Below are 26,642 nucleotides of genomic sequence, written 5' to 3' on the forward strand. Positions count from 1 at the left end.
CTTTAACGTAACTTAATATACAAATTTGAAAATAAAAATTTTGTTGGACTATTAAAATAATTATAGGACGTCCAAATTGGTTCCTAGAATGTTCAAATATTTTGCAGCATTGTTTATCATGCTTAAATTTTTTACGTAATTATTTTGATAATCCAACAAAATTATCGTCAGATGTGTATTTAGCTAAATTTTCTGTTACTTCGACAAAATTATGTTTTTTCCATATAAATATTCTAATGAATTTGCTCATTTTTGTAATTTTCATCAAGTTGGATGATACATAATCGAATCTTTGATGTAAAAACTCAATAGAACACTGTGTTTTTCGCAAATTATAAATTTCTTCGTAAAATAAAGGAATCTCCACGGAGATTTTCGTTTATCTCTTGAAGTTCGCGGAAATTGCATTTCGATATTTGGTAACAGCGACTATTTCTCTCGTGAAATTATAAGTGGGTCGTCCAAGTGCGTTTCGTGACAAGAATTGCAGAAACCAAATCAGCAATGCGCTATGATTGGACGCATTTTATTGTTTTTTGAAGGAGACAAACGATCGTTGTTAAGCTCCGTTTTTTACATATTACACCCGTTTATCATTTCAATCCCAATGCGTACTCATAAGAAACGATTTTACGTCACTTAAAGAAATCTATTCCTAGTTTAAATATAAATATATATATATACGAGGGTGGATCGAATATAAACGAGAATTTCGCTCTGGAGTCTAGAGCAGATAAAGTAGCACGATACAACGTTAAGGATGTGATGGGGATGTTAGGAGGAGATTTTTAGCCTGAGAGCGTTCTCGGATCGGTACGGCAATCCGTAAAAAGTTGAGCGGGAAAGAGGTTCATCCGTCCGTTACGCAACGGATCATAATTAAATTTCTAATGAAAGAGGGGATTCGGTCTGCTAAAATTCACCGTAGATTACGCTAATAATTCAGAGAATCAACCCTCTCACAGCCCGTGTGTTCTTTTGGCCCAAGACTTTCTCTGGAGGACGAGAGAGAGTCGGAAATCAGAGTCACGATCGCAGTCCCAGGAATCTAACGGAAGACAATGTTCATGCGATTCGTGACCTTCTGGAGACCGACCGACGCATTACAATTGCTGAAATTGTTGCTCATCTTGAACATAATTATGGCAGTATCCAAAGAATCATCTCTGATGAGCTGGGATACAGAAAAGTGTTATTGGCTCCCGCGTCTTTTCACAGAGCAGCAGAAAAATATTTGTCTTGACAACTGCCTACGGCTTCTGAATCGATACAAGATAGAAGGGGACTCTTTTTTGGACCGCATACTTGAGTCCATGTGACTTTCACATGTTTGGACCCCCGAAAGAGGCGTTGGGAGGGAAGCGTTTTGCAGACGACGCAGGAGTGGAGGCCTTCGTGCGCAATTGGCTCACAACACGTTCACCTTCTTTTTATAATGACAGCATAAAAAGGCTTTCAGTCAGACGGGGAAAATTCGTTTCCAAATCAGGAGATTATGTAGAAAAATAAAAAAAATGTTTTGTATTTTTTATTTCATATGAAAAAAACTTTTTAAAGAAATTCTCGTTTATATTTGATTCACTCTTGTATATTAAACAATTAATTAAATATAATTGAACGCAATTTTGTTCGGAAGTATAATTTACAATGATCAATATAAGAATTAGATGCAATTTACAGTAGAGGAATGCAAATTATTCGTATCATTTAAAGTCTTAATGTTCGTATCATTTAATGTTTTAGTGTAAATATAGTTTAACTTATGATATATTTTTTTTTTAGATAATTTACAATATTAAATTTAACACACAGTATATAAAATGTTACGTTTCATATCGCACTTAATACTAACTGCTATTTAAATAGATAATAAATGACTACGGAGCTCGTTTACAATTATATGTATACTAGTTATGCCATAATTATTGAATGTGACGTAAGAATACAGTCATTAAGAACATTTGATAATGAAAGTGTAAAATGTAGCACATCACAATATACAGACATTACACTTTATGCAATAATTATATATACATATACATATATGTGTGTGTATTATATATGTACATATATATATAATAAAGATAATATTTATTTATTTACATATATTACATATAATATATTCCGCTTATTTTTTGTTAAATATTTTATATCACGAATAAATCAGAAGCTGAACCATTAAAAAACATAAATTTCAATCCTGCATTTGCATAACACACAAACAAGATATTATATTCATTAAATTGAGAAAAATAAGGTGCTTGTTATTTCTAATCTGTCGTTCGAAAATATGATTTTAAATAGCAATTTGTCGAAAATATTTTCTCGCAATAACGTTGCTTTCTTTAAAATCCAAATACTCGCATTTCGTGAATCTAGTTCCTACTCTTTAAAATCCTGGAATAGAATCTAACTCTAAAGAGTGAAATCAATCTTACTCTTAAAATTGACAATTGAGCTTTAATTGATCATTCACAATTGAGCTTTAAATTATCATTCTTTATCACTCTTCAGAATTAGATTTCACTCCAAAAATTTTATAGAGAGTAAGAAGTGATCCACTTCTCGTCACTTCTGACTGAAGAAATGGATATTTCAACGCAAAGAGAAGCTGCGATAAACGCTGCAAGGATACATGCGCTACTCGTAATTCTATGACTCCTTGTATACGGGACGTTTCGCGAACGGTGTGTGCGTCGGGAATGTGGGTGGTTCGACGTCGTCGTTGCAGAAGCACGTCGATGAAACCCACGTCCGCGTCGGTCGGTGGCGGAGAGATCGATATATAGGAAACATGCATATGTATAACGCCGCGGCCGTCCCTTTACCTGCGCCCTTTCATCCCGCCGCGTGATCAGCTGCTCCGCACGCGACACATCGATATACGCGTGTGCGTGTGCCCGATTTAAATTTAGTCCCGCACTTGCCGCACATTCGGGATTACGTAACAAGCGTGCGCCGGATGTGTTTTCACGCGACTTTTCGTCTCTTCGCAGGGCAATGAGCACATCCGGATGTCCAAATTCTGCAAGGAGGGCAAGTTCGTCACGTTTCTTTACGAGGATGTCCGTACCCTGTACGAAGGCTTTCGTCGCGGTGCCAAGGAGTCCAGTAAGTTCTTATCTTTCAGAGCTGGAAAAAAACCCATCAGGTTTTTTCTTTTTAAAAGCCCAGCCTAATGGATATTTTGGGAGTTTTATTGAATTTTATTGAAATTTTTTTAAATAAAGTTGATTATTTGATATTTTTTATTTAATATATTTAGTTTACGTTGTATTTACTATTATTTAATTGTATACTTAAATAAAATTAATTATACGTGTATATTTTATAAAAATATTAATAATGAGTTTTTTAGATATAAGAAATTTATATAAGAGGCAAAGAAAGAAATGATGACATTATATGCTATGAATTATATGTTAATATTTATTTGGATATTAAACAGAAAAATATTCAAATAGTTCGGTATACATATATATTTATTAAATATTTATAAATACTTTTTTGTTTTCGATAAAAAAAAATTAATTTTTCTATAATTCCAATAAAATCCAATAAATCTCAAAAAACCCACATTTTGGATTTTTTAAATGAGCAAAACTCTCGAAAAACTTAAAAGATTTTTTAGGTTAGGTAAAATCATGACAGCCTTATTATCTTCAGATCTTATACCAAAAGGACAATTGTTGAAGTATCTGAAAATTTAGCTATTATGTAAATACAGATTTGAAAATAATTTTATTGCTCAAAATAATTATACTATAGGATGCTCAAACTAATTCCTAGGATATCAAACTTTTAACAGTATTACTTATTATACGCTTGAAATTTTTGCTTAATTATAATATTTTAATAGACCAACAAAATTTATTTTCAGATCTGTACATATCTAAATTTTTAGATATTTTCGCAAAAACGTTCTTTCCATATATGGTGAATAAAATTCTGATATTATCTCTTGTAATATTCTTTTTAATTTGTAAAATTTTTCGAATTTTGTAAGTTTCCTTTAAAAATTATATAGAAATGAGAAATATTAGAAATGTTGTAGTATTCATCATTTATTCAAATGAGAGTCTAATTAATATTTCACACGCCTATTCAATGTGTTAAGGTATTTAATGTTGATCGAAAAAACTAATATTCAATACGTGGCTGCAGGGAACATCTTGCAAATCCGCCAGTCGCGCGTAAAGTCCTGTGTCCACAATGCTAGACCTCGGTCCGATTTTTTGGACCCAGGAATGTGTAGCCAATTAACATGTAATTTTTACAGAAAAGATCTGCGGAAGCAATCTTGGCGTTGACGCGAATGTCCGTACACCCGCGACATTCGCAATTGCGTGTGTCGATTTAGCGGCTAGTTTGGCAAGCGACGCGGCACGGTTGCGCTATAAAGCGAAATAAACAAGCGCGCGCGTGTATAGCTTTCTAACGAGCGCACCAACTTACGGTGCGAATTATCGACGCGGAATATAGCGGCGATTTACCTTTTCGTCTCCGTTGGCGATTCGACGACCTTTCCGACGAAGGTTGACAGTCTCTATTTTAGTCCCGTGTGTATCTCTTATTTTTGCCACGCTGCGTAACTCACGCCCGCGTAACCGACACCTGTCGTTGCAAGCTCTCTACGGGATCTATAACGACGGCGGCGATAACGAATAATAACGATAGATGTGTCCGAAGATTGATAATTTTACTGAAAATGGACCGCTTACCTGGTGGTCACGAGGAAATTTTGTGGATATTTGTCCGGTATACGCGCTATTGCTAATTCTTCACTGTCCTAGATCAACTTGGACGCGTCTTTGGTTGTTCCGAGAATAGCGGAAGTGACACGGGACGCATTATAAAAATTGTTATATTATTTGATGAAAGACATTTTCTTACAGTTTGTATTTATGTTTTTAAAGTTTTATTGTCAGCTTGTTTTAAAGAAATATTATTCTAAAGTGAAATGATACCTTGGTGACCTTTTTCTGTAAAAAAATTTTACAATTCTAGCAACTAAATGAAAATGTGAAAAGGTGGCTCAATGATAAATAAACATAAATAAAAATGAGCATACAGTATGTATGTATAAACTGTATGCTCATTTTTATTTATGTTTATTTTTCTAGCGACTAATTTAAACATTCTAATTTGATGGACTAACAAATTTGTTTAGGAGGTTCATACATTTTGACTCCGTTTTGAGTCTTCATCAGTGAATGAGTATTTACAAATTAATTAAGAAATAAAAACTCTTCTCCAATATATAAGAAATAAGACCACTCAAGAATTGATAGATGTAAAGATATCCTTCAATAGATTATGAATTTAAATTTTTGAAATTTTTAAAACGTAGATGTGAGTTTAGAAACTGAGCAGGTTGATCAGTATCAAATTTTTTAAGTGTAAACCGAAAGACGTGGTTTACCGTGAGGGAGGGAAGAGCATTTTACAAATAATGAAAAAAACTTAGTCATGAGAATTTGATGTATAAGAAATTGAATCACACCTATGTGATTCGTTCGACACTTTTCTTATTGTTAATTAATGCAGTCTAAAGTAATTATTCTTCTTGATGAATATATAAACATTCTTCTAATTCGCAGATAACGGTCCCTGTCTGGGGTGGAAAGACGGGCCGAACAAACCATACCAATGGCTTCATTACAACGAGACGTTGCTCAGGGCGAAGAATTTTGGTTCCGGCCTAGTGTCCCTGGGGCTGACCCCTGGTCAGCAAACCTTAGTAGGCCTGTACAGTCAGAACTGTCCCGAGTGGATTCTCACCGAGCAGGCATGCTATTCGTACTCGCTCGTAGTGGTGCCATTGTACGATACCTTGGGTCCCGACGCTTGCGCGTTCATCATAAATCAGGCTGACATTAATCTGGTGGTATGTGAAGATGACCAAAAGTGCAATTTGCTCCTCGACAAAGCGCCGAGGTACGTGGTGACGTTAATCTCCTTGGAAACACATGGAGAAAACGTCTTTTGACCACTACATCAAATTAATTGCTTTATTATTCTTAATAATCATTAATATCGTTGATAATAATCATTAATATATCATTCATAATTCTTAATATCATTCATGATCATTAATTTAAAAGTATCCTGCGCTTATCGCTACGAGATACTCTCTTTCTCTCTCTCTCTCTTAGCTTAGCTCCTTAAAATCACAAAAATTATCGAACGCACTTTAAACATTATAGAACATAAAAACACCGAAAAAAAAAATTTGCAAGCGACATACAAATATTCTTTATTTTATCTGATCTATCTTACGTTATCGATTATTGACGAAGTCACGCGCTTAAGAATTAAATACCGCTTAATTTAGCATGTCGATAAAAAGGACTTGTAATGTAGTGCATAATTTAATATGCCAAAATATTGATTTTACGATAACGTCGAATAATTTATGTGTAAAACACACATGTTCTAAATTAATACATAAGGTTCTCTCTTAAGTGATTAGAAAATCATTACAAAGAACTATTATAATCTAACATTCGTGTGTGTAATATCCGTAAAAGAAAACTTATATGTCGCAAATTCATTTATTTAAAAAAAATACATATATTTCTGTCATTACCAAATTAACAATGACATTTTAAATATTATAAGAGGGAAGAAAACCATATATTCGGTCAAAATGGATCTTGATGATTAGTATAACATTCATATATGTGAATATACAAATACAATTATCACTTCTATAGATTGTGTGTCGATTTAATTTATCAGACTTAAAACACAATCATAAATTAAAATATCACAATCTCACAATTAAATTAATTAATCGTCGATTTAATAATAATACGCTACTATAATACTTTAAACTTTAATGGAATCCTAAATATTGGTTATATTAGAAATAGCGCTTACACAGACGATTACATTCATTGACACATCACTACATCAATATGTCACTCACGCACGCTACACAGACATAAATCTTTTTGTCGTAATTACGCTTCAATTAGACATCTGAATCCAATTTTAAGAACTCCACGCTATTTCTTCACGCAAACTACTTGCTTGTGGACTACTATTTCATAAGTACAGATCGCATAATTTTTATATGAAGTAAATGTTGTCACGATGTGCAACGACTCTGGAGTCCCATATTGGACTAAGAAATGGTAAAGGAGAACTCAATTTCGACATTTTTTGTCGTCTTCAGTATATAGATTCTACTTCACAGGCACGTAATAATGCGACTTTAATCCTGGAAAAGGATTTTCGAATCTGTGATTGACAAGAAAGTATTTGCGATACAAAAATGATATGATTTAGTCGGTAATACAGACGACTTTAGGATTAAAAACCTGTAAATATATAACTTATTGCAAAAAACATTACTTCAGTCGGGATTCGCGAATCAGTCTCTCAATTTCTGTACGGGCGTTCTTCCAATTCGACCGTCGAAGCATGTGCGATGATATTAATCACAATAACCAGTATATAGAAATGAGGAAGGTCTTTTTTAGGCAATGTGCGATAAACAATATTAAGTGAAATAGAATTGAGAACTGAATACATTACATGTTTTTGACAAATATATAGGCTCCGTTGTTTTTTAACAATTTTTTTCACACGACGCAATGCGGAAGCCATATATACATATGTAGCCCACACGTTCCGAGCGTCGATTTCCTCGAAGAGAAAACCACTCTCAAGGCCGCCCTCGAAAAAAGCTTTAAAAAAGCGCGTGATGTTGAAAGTATCAATCTGTAATACTGCCAAGAATTTAAGCGATATGAAGCGGAGCGTTTCCGGCTGAGGAATCACGAGCGGCGTTCTCTCTTTCTCACCGTCTGAAAGATTCTTCAATCCCGACAGATGTTTGCGGAAGCTGGTGGTGGTGAAGGAGACGCGGCCGGCGACGAATCAACGGGCGAAAAACCGCGGCATCGAGCTGTACAAGTTCGACGACATTGAACGCCTCGGCGCGCAGAGGAACCATCCGGAGCTGCCGCCGAAGCCGTCCGATCTCTGCACGATATGCTACACTTCCGGCACCACTGGCAACCCGAAGGGCGTAATGCTGTCACACCAGAACGTCATGGCGTCTAATTGCGCGGTGATAATGCAGCTGGGTGACCACGGGATCACGTCCAAGGACATAATGATCAGCTTCCTCCCGTTGGCGCACATGCTGGAACGTTGCTGCGAGAACAGCATGTACATGATGGGTGGTTCCGTCGGATTCTACAGCGGTGACATTAAGAAGCTGCCCGACGACATGAAAGCCCTCCGGCCTACCGTCATGCCGGCTGTGCCCAGGCTGCTGAATCGTATATACGACAAGGTGAGTCATGGAGATTCTTATCGGCAGCACCTCAGTAAACACTAACAGTAACATAACATCAATGTTATAATACTATACAACAATGTAATTCTTACTTAAAAAAAAATCACGTAACACAGATTGTTTCAAGTCAGTACGTGTTTTTTTTTTTTTAAACAACGTAATTTGAAATGTTCAAATAACATTATATTAAGATTCGGATACCTTAAAAATGGAACGCAAACATTTTAATACGCAAACGGTTTTTAATATACAAATAGAAAACGTTTTTCATTATATTTCATTTATTTACGCGTTAACTTTTAAACTCTCTTACTACTCACAAATAAAAAGAAACCAAAAAACGCGAAAAAAAAAACGGTCTTCCGCAAAAATCAAGAAAAATACGGATGAATAAATAATGTTTCAATGACTTTTTACGAAAAGAACATCCGTTTGTCGTGAAGTACGTATAATATTTTCCGCGTCTGTCGATTAAATCCGGAAATCGCCTCGTATTTGAATCGTACAATTGCGTTGCTGTTTATCATCGCGGTTTATTTCAAGTGGTTTATTGCTGTTGTCCGCGTGCGTTTTGTGTCGATCTGTAATATTTTATTTTTAGTTTACACTTGCTCGACTGGATTACGTGATGAATGTGTTCACAGTCCATCTCGCACTATAACATCTTAAAAATGTTAACGAGTCCATCTGTCGTTGCTTAAATCGCGGTAATAGGATTCCTTAAAATGTTATTTACATAATGTAACATTATGTAAGTTTTCACCTCATATAAGCGGTAAATGTCGTAAGTTACATTCTAAATTCATCGTATATATTGATTTTCCCGATTAGATAATCCATCGCGCTTTCGATGACTGCGTATTTCGCCTATTTTTAAAACCGGAGAATTGTCGTAGGGTGTTATTACGTCAATCGTACTAAGTCGTCAATCGTTTTTTCTCGACTTAAAATGGCTGCGAGCAATTGTTCTCTTATATTACATGGCTTATATTCATAGACGATATTGTAAGCGTTATCTTTTTCCAAGTATTTGTCTGTGAGCATCGGAGTGATTTATTAAAATCGTAAATGATTTCGAATAGTTCGTATACTTTTTTCTGTTTACATAATTGAAATTATTTCTACGTAATGTAAATTGATATCAAGACTTATAACGAATAAATTATAACGGTTCAATTATAAATCAATTCGTTTTAATACATTAATTGAATTTCGGACATTTCGACTTACAAAGTCTTTATCAGTGATTAATATATATCTCCTACTATATATATAATCTTTAAAACAGTCTATTCCAAATTCTTTGCAACTAATAATCATTTCACAAATGGAGAAGCAATCATGATTATTCTGTATAAATTAACAATACAATAGTTGGGTGAAGAAATAATCTAATTGATTATTGATTTTTACGACATCTTAACAAAGCTTGATTCTCGACAACAATCGAAGAATTTAATTAAACATAATTTTATATCTGAGCTTCTATCAATTTAGACTGGATATATAATTCCATCTATTGTAATTCAACACGCCAACATGTATGTAAAATTAGTTTATAGCGACAATTTTTGTAGCATTTATTACATGTACGTTTACAGGATATTGAATTGTTATATTATTTATAAATATGTACGTTTTAAATGTATATAAATTTGAAAATAATTTTGCTTGGACCATTAAAATAATTATCTAGGATGTTCAAATTAATTGCTAAAATGTTAAAACTTTTTGCAGCATTTTCATCAACGCTAAATGTTATTTAATTCATAATGTCAAATTATCTTCAATTTGAGTTATTTTTAATTATTCTTATAGATCGTCACTGCTAAATTGTATGTGGTTCATTTAATTTTAGAAGTTAAATAATTTAACTCAAAAGTTAATTTAACTCAAGTATCTATAATTTATTATTTATTAAATACATTAATATAGTTGGCGTTTTTACTTTAAAATTAAATATAATAATTCAACCATAAAAATAAGTTGACGTGATTGTCTTTAATCATATGTTTTGTATTAAAATAACACACTTGGAAATTAAAAATAACAAAAGTTATTTAACTTAAGAAGTTAAATTCGATTCTTTAATATTTAACAGTGCATAATTATGTTGTCCAACAAAATTATTTTTAAAACTATATGTATATAGCTAAATTTTTAGATATTTCTTAAAGCTTTTTTAAAACTGTTTTTCCGTACATGAGAAATAGTTTTGAGAAAACGTAATGTAGTGATTTTTTCTTAACTTCAACTTTTTTTAATTTGCATTATTAATTTTTGTGAAAAATAGGGGTATGTTAAGTTAGCACCCCAACTATAGTACTCAGGAGTTCTGATTAGAGTTCCCACTTCCTTTTGACGAGACGAAGAGTTCCCTATAGTTAATAACAAGAGTTCCGCTCAATAAACTTTTTTTTTACATTTTTTAAAAATGGGGTGCTAACTTTTTATCGAATTTCGAGGTGGAATAGTTCTGAGCGGCTTAATAGCTTCAATTTGCGATTGCCTAGAGTTCCTGATATGTAAAAAAAATTTTCGAATAATAAAAAAAAAATTAAAAATTTTTGAAAAATTAATTTTTAGATACAATAGTTCTGATGATAATTTCTGCTTCTTTTTGACGATACGAAGAGTTCTCTATGATTTTTAATGACATATGCGCTTAATAATCATTTTTTAATAATTTTTTTAGAATGGGGTGATAATTTTTTAACGAAATTCAAGGTCGCATAGTTCTGATCAGCTTAACAGAAGTATTTTGCGAATACCTAGAGTTCTTGATACATAAAAAACATTTTTGAAGAATAATAAAGTTTAAAAAAAATAGTAGAAATCTTTGAAAATTTTTTTGAGAGTACCGAGTAGTTCTGAGTTACGTTTCTTATAGTACTCGACGAGTTCTATCGAAAACTGTAAGGTGGAAAAGCGATTGGACCAACGGTTTGCAAGATACAGCGACATTTGTCAGAAGATCAACAATTTTTAGAGTATATCTCGGAAACCATTGGTCCAATCGCTTTGAGCCCTGATACTTTTCGACAGAACTCACCGAGATCTGTCCAGAACTTCGAACAGAACTACTCGGTACTCCCAAAAAATTTTTGACCAAAAATTTTTTTTAAGTTCCACGTCGGAAAATTTTTTGGGAGTACCGAGTAATTCTGTTCTAACTCTAGACAATCGCAAATTGAAACTATTAAGTCGCTCAGAACTATTCCACCTCGAAATTCGATAAAAAGTTAGCACCCCATTTTTAAAAAATGTAAAAAAAATGTTTATTGAGCGGAACTCTTGTTATTAACTATAGGGAACTCTTCGTCTCGTCAAAAGGAAGTGGGAACTCTAATCAGAACTCCTGAGTACTATAGTTGGGATGCTAACTTAACATACCCGAAAAATAGAAAGATTTTGTATCTTTTTTTCCCGAGAATTCAAATACTACGGAATACGGATGTTCGCTGAGAGTTAGGCATTGTATTCATCACGAAAACGGAGGAAATAGATTTGAAATTGATTCCGAACAATGTAAAACTCTCTCTGTTTGAATGAAGCACGCGCTCCATCACGCGCGAAAAGTCGCAAACGTGGTATTGAATTATGTTTTCGTGTCGCGCAATACAGCTCTCTCGTTAAATTCTAAGCTTTAAAAAGCGTCTGAAATTTGGGGACGAAGCCAAGAAGCGCGGTCACACGTTTTCGGCGCGCACGTGCGCGATGACGCGCGTAACAGGTGCGGCGGATAAGCACCGGTCGCTTATATGCTGACTTTGCATAAAATTTGATAGACAAGTCACGTAGAGAGTAGAGACCCGTCATCGTGTTTCACTTTGACAAAAGACAACGGAAGGATGGATAATTCGTCCCATTTGACTCTCTTTCTTTCTGCTGACTTTGAAAATCTGTGACGTAAATCTATTTATCGTCACTCGCCGGTAATTTGTTGACAGGATCCATTGATATCAAACTGGATCATTACTGTTCAGACTTTTCTTTGCCTTATAATAACCCGCTTATATTAAGAAAAATATTTAATGAGACCCGTCTAAATATAATATCAAAAGATGCTGCAACGATTTTAACACGGAAGAAGTCATTACGCTCGTTAATGTGAAGGAATATATCAAACATCACTTAGCACATTTCATATATTTAAATTTAGATTTTAATGAAGTAGTAGTGTGACAGTAGCTAGAAGCTACTAATATAATAATAAGATATCTAATAGAAATCATATAAAATATGATTTCTAGTATTATGCATATATGTTGTTAGTTTTATATTTACTCATAGATTATATTATTTTAATTTGATAAAAAATTTCGCTAAAATTTAAATTATTCCACGTTTCGGAACACTTTTCCACGAAATTTCCGTATTTTAGAAAAAAATTCAGTTTTATTTCAACGATTTTTAGTTGAAAACTTTTTTTTCAGCAAAATTTTAACAAAATTTCAAAGAAATTTTTGTTCAATTTCAGCAATTTCACTGAAATGTTCCGAAATGTGAAATAATTTCAGCGAAACTTTTTTTTACCAGGGTATGTTATTTTCTTTGTTATTTCTTATTATAACATATTTGAAAATATTTCATATTATATTTTATATTACATATTTTATATTACACATATTTTATATGTAGCATTGCATATTTTAAATATTATTTTATAACATGGATCTTGCATAGCGTCACTTAACGGTGAGTTTCATCCTCGTTCACTCGACGTTTGCAGGTGCAAGCTGAACTGCAAAACTCGTTTCTGAAGAGGATGATCTTCAATATGGGTATGCGAGCAAAGGAGACGGAGATTAAGAAGAGCATTGTGAGAATGAACAGCATATGGGACAAGATTGTATTCAAGAAGATCCAGGAATCGATGGGTGGCAGGCTGAGGCTAATGCTTGTAGGTTCCGCGCCGCTGGCGGGAAACGTCCTCACGTTCACCAGGTGCGCCCTTGGCTGCGTCGTAGTCGAAGGCTACGGTCAGACAGAGTGCACCGCGCCAATAACGCTTACCATACAGGTTTGTATATTACTATATTAGTAATCAATCTTTAATCCTCGGAACTGCTCGCATTTTTAATCCCTAAAATTATTGAAGTGGAATCTGATTTTAAAGAATGTTAAAGAGTGACAATTGAACTAGTGTTGAAAAAGAGTGATTTAATAGTCAATCTTTAAGAGTGAGATTTCACCTTTTCAAGTTGGAGTTCACTCCAAAGATTTTAGAAAGTACATAAATATTAATTTCCACGTATTAACGTTTGCGAAGTCTACAATAGAAGTCGTATAACTGTAGCGTCTTGTAGAAAATTAACCAATCACAGTTGAATATAAAAAGAATAATCGACTATGACTGGTCAATATTCTACGACCTAAACTTGTACGACCATCACGACTTCTGTAGACCCCGTACTATGTCACTTGCGCAAGCATTACTTTCTGAAAGCTTGACAGACGCTGTTGTGTTATACGAAATTTATAGAATGAAATATGTAAATACAAAGAGACGAGCGCGAGAAATACACAAAACATTCATGTAAGATGAAAAGGCAAGATATATAAAGATCTAAAGTACACAAAGATTCATGTTGCAATACGGAACCTCGTACTGTTCAATTAATCGATTGAAAAGCTTCGTGGAATCGAGCATTAGAACCCACGTAGCACAGCCTGTAAAGCGCTCAGAAGCGTTTATGGCATAGCTTTGCAGCTGTGTTACGTGGGTTTCATTACTCGATTTTGCACTCTAAAAACTATCGATGTCGATTTAACACCATGCAATGTTTGCACACAATTCTCACTGCATTAATATTACCTATCTCTTTGCAAACGCATATTAGCAAGTAGCCGCTCTGTGCCTAGTGTGCCCGATAAATACACATAATATTCAAATAAATGAATAAAAATAAATGTAAATATCTATTCGAATACACTTCTTTTTTATTCATCAAGAAACAAATAAATACCTTTTCATTCCATTTAATTTTTTATAATTACAATATTTTTTAAATATAATTACGAATATTTTTGTTTCCTTCTACTCTGTATTGTTTGTACATAGCTTGCAAACCTGTAAGAGAACAGAAATCTATAATAGCATTAAAAGCGACAGAGTGATCCTTCATTAGTGATGCCAGCTGGCAGATTAATGACATGACACGGTATATAGCTAAACAAATTGAAGATAAAAGTAATACGTTATTTCAAATAAAAAAAACTATATGTTATCTCAAATCTTTATTTGAGACTTATGTAAAATTATATGTCATATCAATTAGATACTTATAAATAAAAAATGTATTGCTTTCAAAAATATTTTTCAAAATTTCTAAGTTTTTCTCTCTCATCAAATCTGAATATTACAACAACAATAAATAAAATTCATTTATTTTTACTTAAAATCATCAAAGTTCCGATTATAGTTAAAGGATAATAATTGCTTATCGGAGCTTTCTTTATTAGTTTATATTTTGCTTGAATATTTTGAATAAATATGAATAATCGTTAAATAATCATAGTTTGTTGTGAATAAATATTTTTGGAAACTTAAAATTTTGAATAAATATATGATTATATTTTTTTAACGTGAACATTTTGAATAAATATACAATTTGTAACCTAGTTACAAATTTTTTTATTCATCGGACATACTATCCAAGCCAATTGACCGCCAGACGACTTCATCTACAGAGAGTTAACATCAACATGATGTGGATTTAACATCATGAATTTTAAATTGATATCATATAGTGATGTTGATATAACATAATCAGAAATTATAAACCACGTCATATTGATTTTAATATTAATGTAGACACCACACAGTGTTAAATCTACACTGATATTTTTTAGAGTGCACAAAACTTTCAAGTCAATTAATTGGATAGTCTGGAATCGTGAGATCGCAACGCAAGCTTTGTGTACTTTAGACCTTATATATCCTATTCTTTCGTCATCTTACATAAGTGTCCTATATTCTTCTTTCCTACATTCTACTTTTCTCTCCGTTTTACATATACAGGATGTCCCAGATTTCGCGTGACATCCGTTAATATCAAATTCCTGAGATTATTTTAAGATGAAAATCCTAATACCAAAAATATTATATAAAACTTATTAAATAAGTAAAGTTTAAAATTAGCCTTTAAACACTAATTTAAAATTACACACGTTCAAGCATATAGCATAATAGTGAAGGTGTTTTTGGTCATCAATTCAATTTTTTGTTCTATTCTTCTAAACACCTCCACTACTATACATATAATATGCCATGCCTGAACGTGCGATTTCGAACAGTTTAATTGGTTAATTTTTAAACTTTTTTATTCAAAAACTATTACATTGTATGTTGTAATAGCCTCAAATTTTGATATTAGAATCTTTGTCTTGAAATTATTTCAGGAATCTATTATTACGAATGTCAAGCAAAGTCTGGAATACTTTGTGTATATATTTTCTTTTATAAATCTGTTTATTATAATTGGTACGTCGTCTTTCAAACAAACTACATTTTCTGATCTATTTTATTTAGTCTATTTGTTTTCTTTGATATTCCTTTTTGGATCTAAAAGAAATCTTCTCAAAACTGAGATACAATTGTAAATTTTCTTCATAACATATGCTTCGAAGAAAAAGAACAAGGGACATTTGGTGATTGACGTACGTCTATAAGACCGTTTACATCCTATGCAACAATGTTTAAAGACGATACGTAAATGTAGATACGAGTACGTGTAGAGACCTTTCGATCGCGTATAAAAGACGTTAAAGCGCTGCTTATACAAACTACAGTCAGTAGATACGCTTGGCGAATACATTTTTTATGAAACCGCGTCAAGCTCTCGATCAAGTTTTAAATTAAACGCTACATGTTCTTAGAACTTTTACACAAAGGTTTGCAGATGCCGTATCTAATTTCACTTAATTTCTGACTTTAGAGTGATTTTTTAGTAAAGTGCTAAAAATTTGGGGTGTCTTACCAGGCACCCTCGAAAATTGCGCTATAAATTGCTGCCGCATTCACCGAAAACTTGAAAAAATGGTTCGATGGAAAGATATTCATTGGACCAATTTTCATTAATTCAACGAATACCTTATTGTATTTACGTACAGTTTTTTGGTTCAGTGTAAATTCGTCCAGCATTCGCTCGATCATTAACGACCACTCTCAATGCTGCGACTTCAAAATTTTAGATGCTAGCGAATAAAAACCAAACGCGTTAGAAGAAGCTTTCGTCGACGAATTTACTGACGAATTAAGAAAATTGCTTCAAATGAATAAAACGTCGAGTGAATTCGCTAGCAAATTAATGATGTCACTAGACGCTGCTTGAAGTGAATAAAGTCGCCCCGTGTAAATCGTTTTTAATAGACTTGTAAGAATGTGAATGCGTAAATTCTTAACTACCTATAGGAAATTACACAATAAAGTATTTGCACCTGCTGTACATCGTACAAACTCCGTCTAAACTTTGAAATAATTTCTTTCTTATATAATAAATATATAATACAGTAGCTGTTACAGTTATAGACATTATTTGTTTTTCTTATTTATATCGTAAAGTACTACTATCACCGATAAATAACGCACAACAAGCCGGGTAATACTACTAGATAGATAGAGAAGGAGCAAGAAGAGGAGATAAATATAGATAAATCGTCATTTATTGTGCGATAGTATCGCCTCAAGCGCTTAAATCATACAATATATATATATATATATATATATATGTATATACAACTATATATATATATATATTATTCTATTTATATACTTATATGTGTATTTAGGTATATATGTATATAAGTATATAAATAGAATAAGAAAGAATATCGTAAACAAATCAGCATTACCATGTGATAACAATATAACAACTAGAAAGTAAAAACGAAAGAGAAAGTGATTCAAATTTGAGCTGAACAAGTGATTAAACAGAAGAGGGAGAGAGAGTGTTTAGAGTATATGAAAAATTCTTATTGATTCTACTACTAAAGTCATAAACGAGAACACACAAGTATCGCAACAAGCATGGGAGCCGCATTTTATCGAACGCCGCTTTGGCACTGCGACAAAATCAGCACTATGTAGAAACAAACATAATGCACATAGATCTCCGTTAAAATTCCGCAAATTCCTCACGTACGATGCTTTTCCCCTGAATATTGTATTTATTCTGCATCAACCAATTTACGTCGTCATTGGATTCGTCAATAAACAATTCATATCTTTCGAATATAGTTTCTCAACTGTTATATACAGAGTGTCCAGAATTTAAATGTCAAAATGTCGAGAGCGCGTAGGCGATCGATAAACTGAGAAAAAAAGTCGAAAAGATATGTAGATATGCTTGTTTTTGCTTCGTTTTAGAGAAAATCGCAAAAAAGGCAAAACGTAGTTGTTTTATTGTTCCCGTACTGCTACTGAAATATTATTGAGTCGCTGAAATTGTGTCCAGCTCATTTATGGCAGAGCTACTCGAGCTTGACATAGACAAACATTATCCACGACGATGGATTGGACGTGGAGGAGTAGTGTCTTGGCTATCCCGATCATCTGATCTGACACTATTGGATTTCTTCGTGTGAGGGTCTTAAAGTAGGAAGTTTATTCGCCGTCAATCACTCAAGAGAATAATCGAGAAATCAAATCGAGGCTACTGTATACTAAATAATAAAAATAGTAATAAAAAAAGTACAAAAATGAAAATTACGTTTTTGCGATTTTCTCCAAAACGAGCATATCTGTACATCACTTTACGGGACTTCTCTTCTTAATTATCGATTCCCTACACACTCCCGAAGTTTTGACAATTAAATTTTGGACACTTTGTATATTTCATTGTCATTAAATTGTATAATTCAATTGTAGTATCTTGAAATTATAGATAATTCCGACTATGTCTGAACGCTTTGATTTCAAAATCATCTCGCAGGATTTTTTCTTACAGAAATTCTATTTAATATTGACCAATTTAATGCTGAATGATATATATTAATTATTTATTTTGAATATTAAAAGCGCTGAATAAGTGTGTTTTTAATATTCAAAATAAGTAATTATAATCACTTCCTTGCAATATTTAATTTCTATAAAGTAATATTTATGCGCTGTCACCAATCGACATTAACCGCGTGAAAAAATTATGTTTGCCCAACAGATAAATTTATGACACGGCTTATTTTGTTTTTATTACAAACCCATGGAAGCTTGAAAGCATCGTGCAGTTTGAGAAACCCTGCTCCATAACCCTAATCATCCAAGCGTAAATCTCCGGTAATTAATATCGCTTTACCCTTCATTATGCTTGTGAGAACGCGAATGCGCAGATTCTTAACAATCTGCGAGAAATTACACAACAAAAAAAAGCATTCGCATCTCTTATGTAACTTAATTTTCAAATTATCCGCAAATGAGTTTACTTTCTAAAGTTCAACGATTTACTCCGCTTCGATTTACCTGTTTGTTAATTAGAGCTAACGAAATCATTCTTTGCTCATTGATAGTTAAAATTAAAAAAAAAAGTATTCGTCTCCCCCCCCTCTCTATCTCTCTCTCTCTCTCATTCTCACTTATTATGACGGAGGTGTTTACTGCTGACAGATTGGCGGAATTAAAATAATGTTTTTATTGAATGCTGACTAATAACCAAGTGATGCGCGTGCTCTCTATTCTTGGCGCGAGTATCGACATAAATATATAGATGGTAAAAGCCGTCGCAGTCTAGATATTTCTGTCAGCTCATCGAATCAAAGCTTTGGAGCCATGTGCCAAGGGCACGTGGTGTGCCATCTCACAAGACCATTAGCTATTAAATTATTGTATTCAGAACATCCGCATCGATCCATTATAATTATACCTGAATATTTTATAAAACATAGCGCATATGTATTTATACTCAGCAAATGCTAATACAATAACATAACTGTTAGTATTATAATTTTCCAACTCAACAATATAACAATTACGTATTGTATTATATATTACCGTTATATTATTGAGAAATTATACACACGTTATAACAATTATGTTATTATTAGTATTTGGTAAGAGCTCCTACAGAGGAAAGGAAGCGGTTATAGAATAAGTGCAGGGTTGTAGTATATTACAATTATGATATACCTATAAATTTACGCATAACACACCCCTAATAATAGAGGTCAATTCTAAGCAGAATCGTAAGACTTGTGACTTGTTCTCGGTAAAATTTGTAAGAATTTATTCTAGTATTCTAACTTTATGTGTACGTATTGTAAGATGTATGATTGTTTGTAAATATCCACGATTTCTTGTAAATCTTTTATGAGTAGTAACAAATTGTCTGTAATTTAGATTATATAATTGATCGTAAATTGAGACTATATTTTGCATGCGTATATAAAGAAATTCCAAAATTATATATAAGTACATAGTTTGTTGAAAATATAAATATTAACACACACACCCATTTGTAAAAATGTGTTAATATAAGTGCAATATATTTTTAAAGTAAAATACTTAAAATAAATATGTTATATTTATTATGAGATATTCGCGTTTAGTTAACAGATATATTCTCTGTTGAAAATAGGAATATCTTTTTTGTTAATTTGTTCTTCGAATTTCTAATTTCTGATTTTCATCTGAATGCAGGGCGATCACGTGCCAGAACACGTGGGACCACCAGTGGCTTGCTGTTGCGTCAAACTCGTTGATGTTCCGGAAATGGAGTACTACGCGACGAACAACCAAGGTGAGGTGTGCGTCAAGGGTACTAATGTCTTCATGGGATATTACAAGGATCCGGAAAAAACTGCCGAGGTGATCGATGATCAGGGATGGCATCACACAGGAGACATCGGCATGTGGCAGCCTGTAATTATATTCATTACATTTTATAACGATTATTATTAACAATATATCTTTAGGTCTTTATAAATAAAATATATTATATATTTTAAAACGAAATCACAAAGATAGCTAAAATTGTTTTTTAAATAATAATTAAGATAGCGGGAAAATAAATAAATAAATAAATAATAGAAATTATAAATGATAATTAAGTTTAATAGTATAAATTAAAACAAATAACATTTTTTTCATATTTATGCATTGAATTGCTTTCAGAATGGAACGTTAAAGATAATCGACCGAAAGAAGCATATCTTCAAGCTATCGCAAGGGGAATATATCGTGCCGGAGAAAATCGAAAACATTTACATACGCAGCCAATATGTACAACAAGTATTCGTCCATGGAGAATCATTGAAATCTTGTATTATAGCAATAGTAGTACCAGACGTAGATGTAATTAAGTGTTGGGCGGTGGAGAATGGCATACCTGGTACACTGAGCGTTCTGTGCGTCAATCCAGAGGTAAAAAAGCTAATCCTCGATGACATGTTAGCGTGGGGAAAAGAAGCTGGTCTGAAATCCTTTGAACAGGTATATTATCGTTCCTTATTTCTTTTTTTTGTCCAAAAAATTCTGACATCAAATTTCGTTTGATCTCATCTACTTGGCTATAAATATAAAGCACCTTCACAAATTGACACAAGTATCCGTTTTATTGAAAAGTAATATTCATTTTTATAACAATTTCATTATTTTGTTAATTCTCCTTTGATTTTTATTATCTTCCAAGACAATGTAAGAAATTGAAGGTATTTTATACTTATGGTTAAGATTGTAGTTGAGTTTTGTTACAAATGAAAACAAAAATCTTAAATAGATATGAAATCTGGAAGAATCTGATAATTTGAAAAGCATGATTATTTGCCTCGCAGGTAAAGGATATTTATCTCCATCCAGACCCGTTCTCGGTACAAAATGGGCTCTTAACACCAACGTTGAAATCGAAACGGCCTCAACTGAAAGCGTACTTTAAACCACAGATAGAGGATCTCTATCAACAATTGGACTGACCAGACTGAGCGATTGTGCTATCGTTTGTCTGTACCAGCACTGAACGCAAAAGAAAGACGTTCGATGGTAGAAATGGAAGCAAAGCGCCTTTCCTCGCTGCTGTTCTCTCACCGAAGTCACTATTGTCATCGAATATTTGCGCGTTAACCCTCTCTCTCTATCCCTCTCCCCTTTTCTCTCTCGCGCGCGCGCGAGATACTTTTATTATATTCTTATTTTCACAGGTACATTAGGGACGCAGATAAAAAAAAAAGCACCATTTAAGCTAATTATTAAGGTAAATGATAACATAACAAGTAATAAAAGGAGTTATTATTAGGCGCGTTTAGTTTCTCTTTCTCTCAATTACAAGCGTCCTTGGATATTTTCGGTAATGTATGTATTTACAATTCAATCCTTACCCACGCATATTTCAATAATGTACACAGTGACTGTTATTTTTATGTAAGAGGCGAATTATAGAATGCATTTTTAACTGGTAGAGTCGCAGTGAACTCACCCGATTATGGCTCAGGTCAAAATTACAACAATTATAGTACGTAGTTGTTAACTTGAACAGGTAATATTTCCTCAAATATTACCCTGAAGTGGTAATATTTAAATGCGTGTGACCGATAATCGGTGCACGCAACGTCGAAAACTTTGAATATTACTTAATAAATACATTTCTTGTTGAATATATTTTGTGGTTCGGAATATCTTTAGAAACTTGAACGCGCGCTGTTAATCGCCGATCAAGATTCTCAGATAACAAATTCAAACGGTTTTACGATCCTTTCCAAAGTACTTGAAAATGATGCATTTGTAATAATTCAGTGTTTCAATATAATTTTTGTTAATTAATTTCAAAGTTAATTAACTTGGACGAAAATCGTAAAATCGTTTTATTATAATTTACCTTACGGGAATGGGTCAATATTTTTTTTATACAAGACTTTATATAACAATTAAACGGAGTCTTTTGTTCTTGTTTGATGACATTCTGCCAGTTTTGCTTGAGATCCTGACTTTGTTTAAGAAATCATGATTCAGTCATCTAATGTTTGTCAAGTTAATAAAAGAATAAACGTATAGCAAAGACTGATGTCCTAAGGCAAAATGTGACAAACAAGTACAAGAAGGTTGGATAGACGATATAATACAGAATTACCTCGCAATTTGATAGAAATAACATTTTGAAGTCTCTAATAATAAATACAACTTCCAAACCACATCTGGTGGATCTGGCCGAAGAAAAAAAAATGTCTGTTCTCTTTAACTCTTAAAACTATAATATATCACAATGCACGCAACGATTATAAGCACCAGCGCCACCCCTGCCAAGATAATTCTCTGTTGAAGGCTCCGAAAGATCATTCCCGATAATAACCGAGACCCTCGCCCCAACTCCGCATCTGTTTCACGTAACTGAAACAAAGGACAACATTACGATTTCGTACTTTTTTCTTTTTAAATATAATTTAAATAAAGGCTACGAGTTATAGCATACAAAAAAAGCGTAAGATAACAAGACGTAAGCGAATTGGCGAATCACAATGGAGAACGTAAAGAATTGATCAATCATAGTCGAATATTCTCCTCATTTTATGATACAATTACATAAGCGCAGTTGTAAGTGATTGTGGTTGCAATTGATCAATCATTACTGAACATTCTCCTTATATCCAACTATGATTAATCAATTCTTACAACTTTACGTTTATGCAATTGTAGAATGGTCTTTATTGTCTTATGTTTTAGTATGTGTCAGGACGGATTCAGATCTACACAGAAAAGCAGAAGACAGAAAAGCGACAGCCAATTAGAACTCGCATTGCTAATCGCTGGTTTCGACTTTCTGTCTACTTATTACCAGCACAAGTTTTGATTGGCTACTGCTTTTCTGCTTTCTGTTAAGATCTGAATCGCCTTCAGACTTTATTCCTTACATTATTACTTTATGCTATTGTGATTGACAGATTCACTTATTGTTTACTTTTTACCGCCTTACGGTTTTTCTGTGTATTGTGGGCTTTAATCTCTTATGATCATAAAGAACTTACTCTTCCTCTGCTCCGTTGTATCGTCTCTCGCTGTTCATGAAGCTCCTTCAGCACCTCAGAACCGATCTCCTCAGTCTCTAATGCCATACGATAACCATTTTGTAACGTTCGTCCTGATCGTTCTATTCTTTCAGAGGCATCCAATAGTCTTTTCCTTTGGTCTTCTGTTACATTATTGTCCCAGGATTCCTCCACTGTGATTTCCGTAATGTCCTCCTTTGGTTTCTTTGCTGTTTGAAATTCTTGCGTCAAGCGTTTCAATTCCGCTCTATGACTCTCTACGCGACCGCGTAGGCGGTCGCGTGCTATTCCGTTCATCCCACGAACCTCCAATTCCATTTGTTCCAGCTGCAAATTATAGATGATTTTTGATTTGAGATAAATATTACAAATTACCTTTATACAGTCAGCCCCAAATAACCTTCGAGTGACCTTGATCTTAATCCTCAAAAAGATCAAGGTCACCAACCGTTCTCGTCGCTCGATGTTTATTAGACAGTTATAAACAAAACAATTTTCATACATAGAATGTAATTTTCGGACATAATGTATATATATTTTTACTCCACCACCTCCTCCACCCCCCCTCCCCGTTTGAAATTGTACAACTTTCCACGCGAAGTGACTTTGGCTCAACTTCCGTGTACCAAGCAAAGATTTCAATGAAATTTTACAGGACTTCTTGAAGGTCAAGGACACTCGAAGATCATTTGGGGCTGATTATGTAAAGGTAAACAATTACCATATTATATATAATGGAGCATCCTAAATAAAGGCAAATGAAATAAAACATATCTCATAGCCATAATTGTTTCTAATTCTGTCAATCTTTTATTATTTAAAATTTATAAATTCTAAATGTTACTTTAATTTAATTAAAATCAAATTCTCAGTAAATTTCTTTTTATAATTTTTTAATATTTACATTGAATATTTTTATAAACAAATATAAAATAAATATTTTACCAAAAATCCATTTAAAATTAAACGAAAAGTGAACTTTTGTCTATCTCTGAAATTAAAAAGTTTCAAGATAATAGTAAACAATTACCTTATTTTAAGAAAAAAAGTATTATAAATTGATCAAATTCACATATAAAAATAAATGCAAAAAGAGAGAGTCTAAAATAATAAAATAGATTTTAATTAACAATGATAAATAAATTTAAAATTAATATATAATTATAAAAACTCCTTTTAATAAAAAATAAAAACAATGTATAAAATATAAATAAAGGCTATAGGAATCAGCGCTGGTTGTATATTAGCGATATTTAATATAAATTTATAGTATAAATCCTTGTGAACGTTTAAATTCTAATTCGAGTCTTAATCTACATTGATAGAAATTGGATTTAAATATTAGGTCTATTACTTAATTCTCGACCCATATATTCAACCGATTACAGAACTTATTCAAATTTGAACCTTTTTCTTACCATACAGTCATTTTGAAGCGTCATCCATATACTTTAAAATAGGGTATAATAGGTGTCGGTGTTGTGAATCTAATCTTAAAAAATAGTAGTGAAAACTATGTTATATTTTCGAAAAGCAGCATTTGAGGCACTGCCTCCCTTTCACGTTCCAGTTGAACAAAAATTGCCGCGGAAACTCAAGAAATAATTTGCTCGGCTTTAAGCTGAAATAGCGGTTTCTCTGGATAAATTTCTAACATTGTGAAATAGTAACTGCAATCAAAATGTCACCAAAATGTTCTGTCTTAATATTTGTTTATACTCTGCAATAGAACATAGCAAAGAACACTTTTCTTATTTCCACTTATAGAATTTGCTACCGCAGTTTGTCCGTTAGACTTTGAGACACCTTATATATTCTGTAAAGTACATCTTTACTATATCTTGATCTTTTCACAAGAAGAACTAAACGCAAAACACAAAATGATTCTTCTAAATCTACGTTACACGATCAATCGACAGTTGGTGGAATCGAGATATCTAGCGTCTCACTCACAATATCAATCAGCCCACCACTTTAATTAAGAGGGAATGCAAATTCAATTACCAGTTCCTGTGCCTCCTCGATTTGCCGGTCCACATCCTGGACGAAGGCTCTTTTCTCGCCTGCAAATTACGTCACATATCGATTATTGCTCTTTAACGTCAATTTCGAGCGACGGTTACGTGTCAGTCCGATTATCGCGCGAGACACACGACGTCCCTTTAATCACCGCCTTTCGACGACGTTTCTTACCGCCACTCTGAATCCTAATCCGGCCAATCTTCGCAGTGATGTCAGCTGTCAGAACGGCGTACTGCTGCTCGTAGTTGTCAACGAGCGACGCCATCTTGGACACATGGATATGCCATCGACCACTGACTCAAGCCAGATGGCAATTCCGACTGATGTGTACCGATAATCAAACTAGGTGACAAAGCGATATCGCAATTAGTCGCAATCGAGGAGAAAAAAGACTTCTCCTGTCCCCACTCTAGTCTTTTTTTGTACGAAAACGTCATAGAGCTCTTTAATTTGCAAACCTACTCCGATATAGTTCTGTTTTTTTTTTAAACCATTTGCGCAAACAAAACACTCTAGTAAATTACTCTACAAAAAATATAATTATATACTTAGAAGCCACACGCGTAATTAAATATGTTACATAAATACAGTATGTAGTTTTTTTTAAATATTTATCTCATAATAGGTAATGCAATTATTTTATAAATAGTCGGCAATTAATTTAATTAATTCGGCTTCTCTAAAATAAATAAAATTATCCAATGAAAAGTACAAACCTCTCATCACTTTGCAGTTTGTATGTATGTACTTCATATCCACATAAACCAGAAAATTTAGTGTTGAGATTGTTTATCTGCTTTGATCTGTCCACTAATTCATTTCTATCAATGTGTACACTGATTAACTTTGGGACAATATATTTATAGTCTTTATAGTTCTTTCTATTTTCAAAAACGTCTTAAATATAAAAGTCACGTCCATCGCCAGTTTTGATTGGGTCGATATAGGTATTGTCAATTTTCGTTTATATTTAAATTACAACTAGTTTCAGATGTCATAAATAGTATTTATACTTCAGTAACATAAATATGGAATGAGCTTTAAATGAAGAATTGTAAAATAATGCCGCATATTTTTTTAAATTTTTATGTATATTTTTTTAACAAAACTTATATGTGAACAAACAAAATTAAATTTACCTAATAATCTTGTAATTGTTATTTAAAGTAATCCCATTAAAAAAAAAATTAGAACATTCTAAAATAATTTTTTCATTTCTATTTTCAACACTCTCCGTGACAGTAATCGTAAGTCGTAAGACGTAGTGACCCTCTAATAAGAGTCTGGCCACCTTCTCCCCGGTTTGTGATTGGTCCGACATTTATCATCCATTCCCGCAAAT

General features: G+C 33.0%; 2 protein-coding genes across 5 annotated transcripts in view; one reads left to right on the forward strand and one right to left on the reverse strand.

The window, feature by feature from the left end:
* The window catches only part of LOC108773398 (long-chain-fatty-acid--CoA ligase 1), a 31,636-nt gene extending 10,103 nt beyond the window's left edge, over window positions 1-21,533 (forward strand). For 2 of the 3 annotated variants that reach the window (XM_018539187.1, XM_018539188.1), the window contains 7 exons: window positions 2,997-3,111; window positions 5,601-5,937; window positions 7,840-8,308; window positions 13,044-13,334; window positions 19,944-20,165; window positions 20,418-20,735; window positions 21,077-21,214. In XM_018539187.1, the coding sequence (XP_018394689.1) occupies window positions 2,997-3,111; window positions 5,601-5,937; window positions 7,840-8,308; window positions 13,044-13,334; window positions 19,944-20,165; window positions 20,418-20,735; window positions 21,077-21,214 (1,890 nt within the window). Of the gene's footprint in view, window positions 1-2,996; window positions 3,112-5,600; window positions 5,938-7,839; window positions 8,309-13,043; window positions 13,335-19,943; window positions 20,166-20,417; window positions 20,736-21,076 lie in introns of all 3 variants that reach the window. The other variant, XM_018539185.1, reaches the window with a different exon arrangement.
* Window positions 21,534-22,126: 593 nt separating this feature from the next.
* Vti1a (Vesicle transport through interaction with t-SNAREs 1a) lies at window positions 22,127-25,642 on the reverse strand. Of its 2 annotated transcripts, XM_018539190.1 has the most exons (4): window positions 25,472-25,642; window positions 25,283-25,341; window positions 23,258-23,605; window positions 22,127-22,622 (listed from the first exon to the last, which is right to left on the reverse strand). In XM_018539190.1, the coding sequence occupies exons 1-4, from the start codon at window positions 25,563-25,565 to the stop codon at window positions 22,470-22,472; spliced, it is 654 nt and encodes a 217-aa protein (XP_018394692.1). In that variant the 5' UTR covers window positions 25,566-25,642; the 3' UTR covers window positions 22,127-22,469. The 2 variants fall into 2 exon arrangements, with proteins under 2 accessions (XP_018394692.1, XP_018394691.1); XM_018539189.1 differs by lacking the exons at window positions 25,283-25,341; window positions 25,472-25,642 and having other exon boundaries at window positions 23,258-24,026.
* Between the last annotated feature and the right edge of the window lie 1,000 nt (window positions 25,643-26,642).

Source organism: Cyphomyrmex costatus, unplaced genomic scaffold (genome assembly GCF_001594065.2).
Source record: "Cyphomyrmex costatus isolate MS0001 unplaced genomic scaffold, Ccosl1.0 scaffold205, whole genome shotgun sequence".
Classification (NCBI taxonomy): Eukaryota; Metazoa; Arthropoda; class Insecta; order Hymenoptera; family Formicidae; genus Cyphomyrmex; species Cyphomyrmex costatus.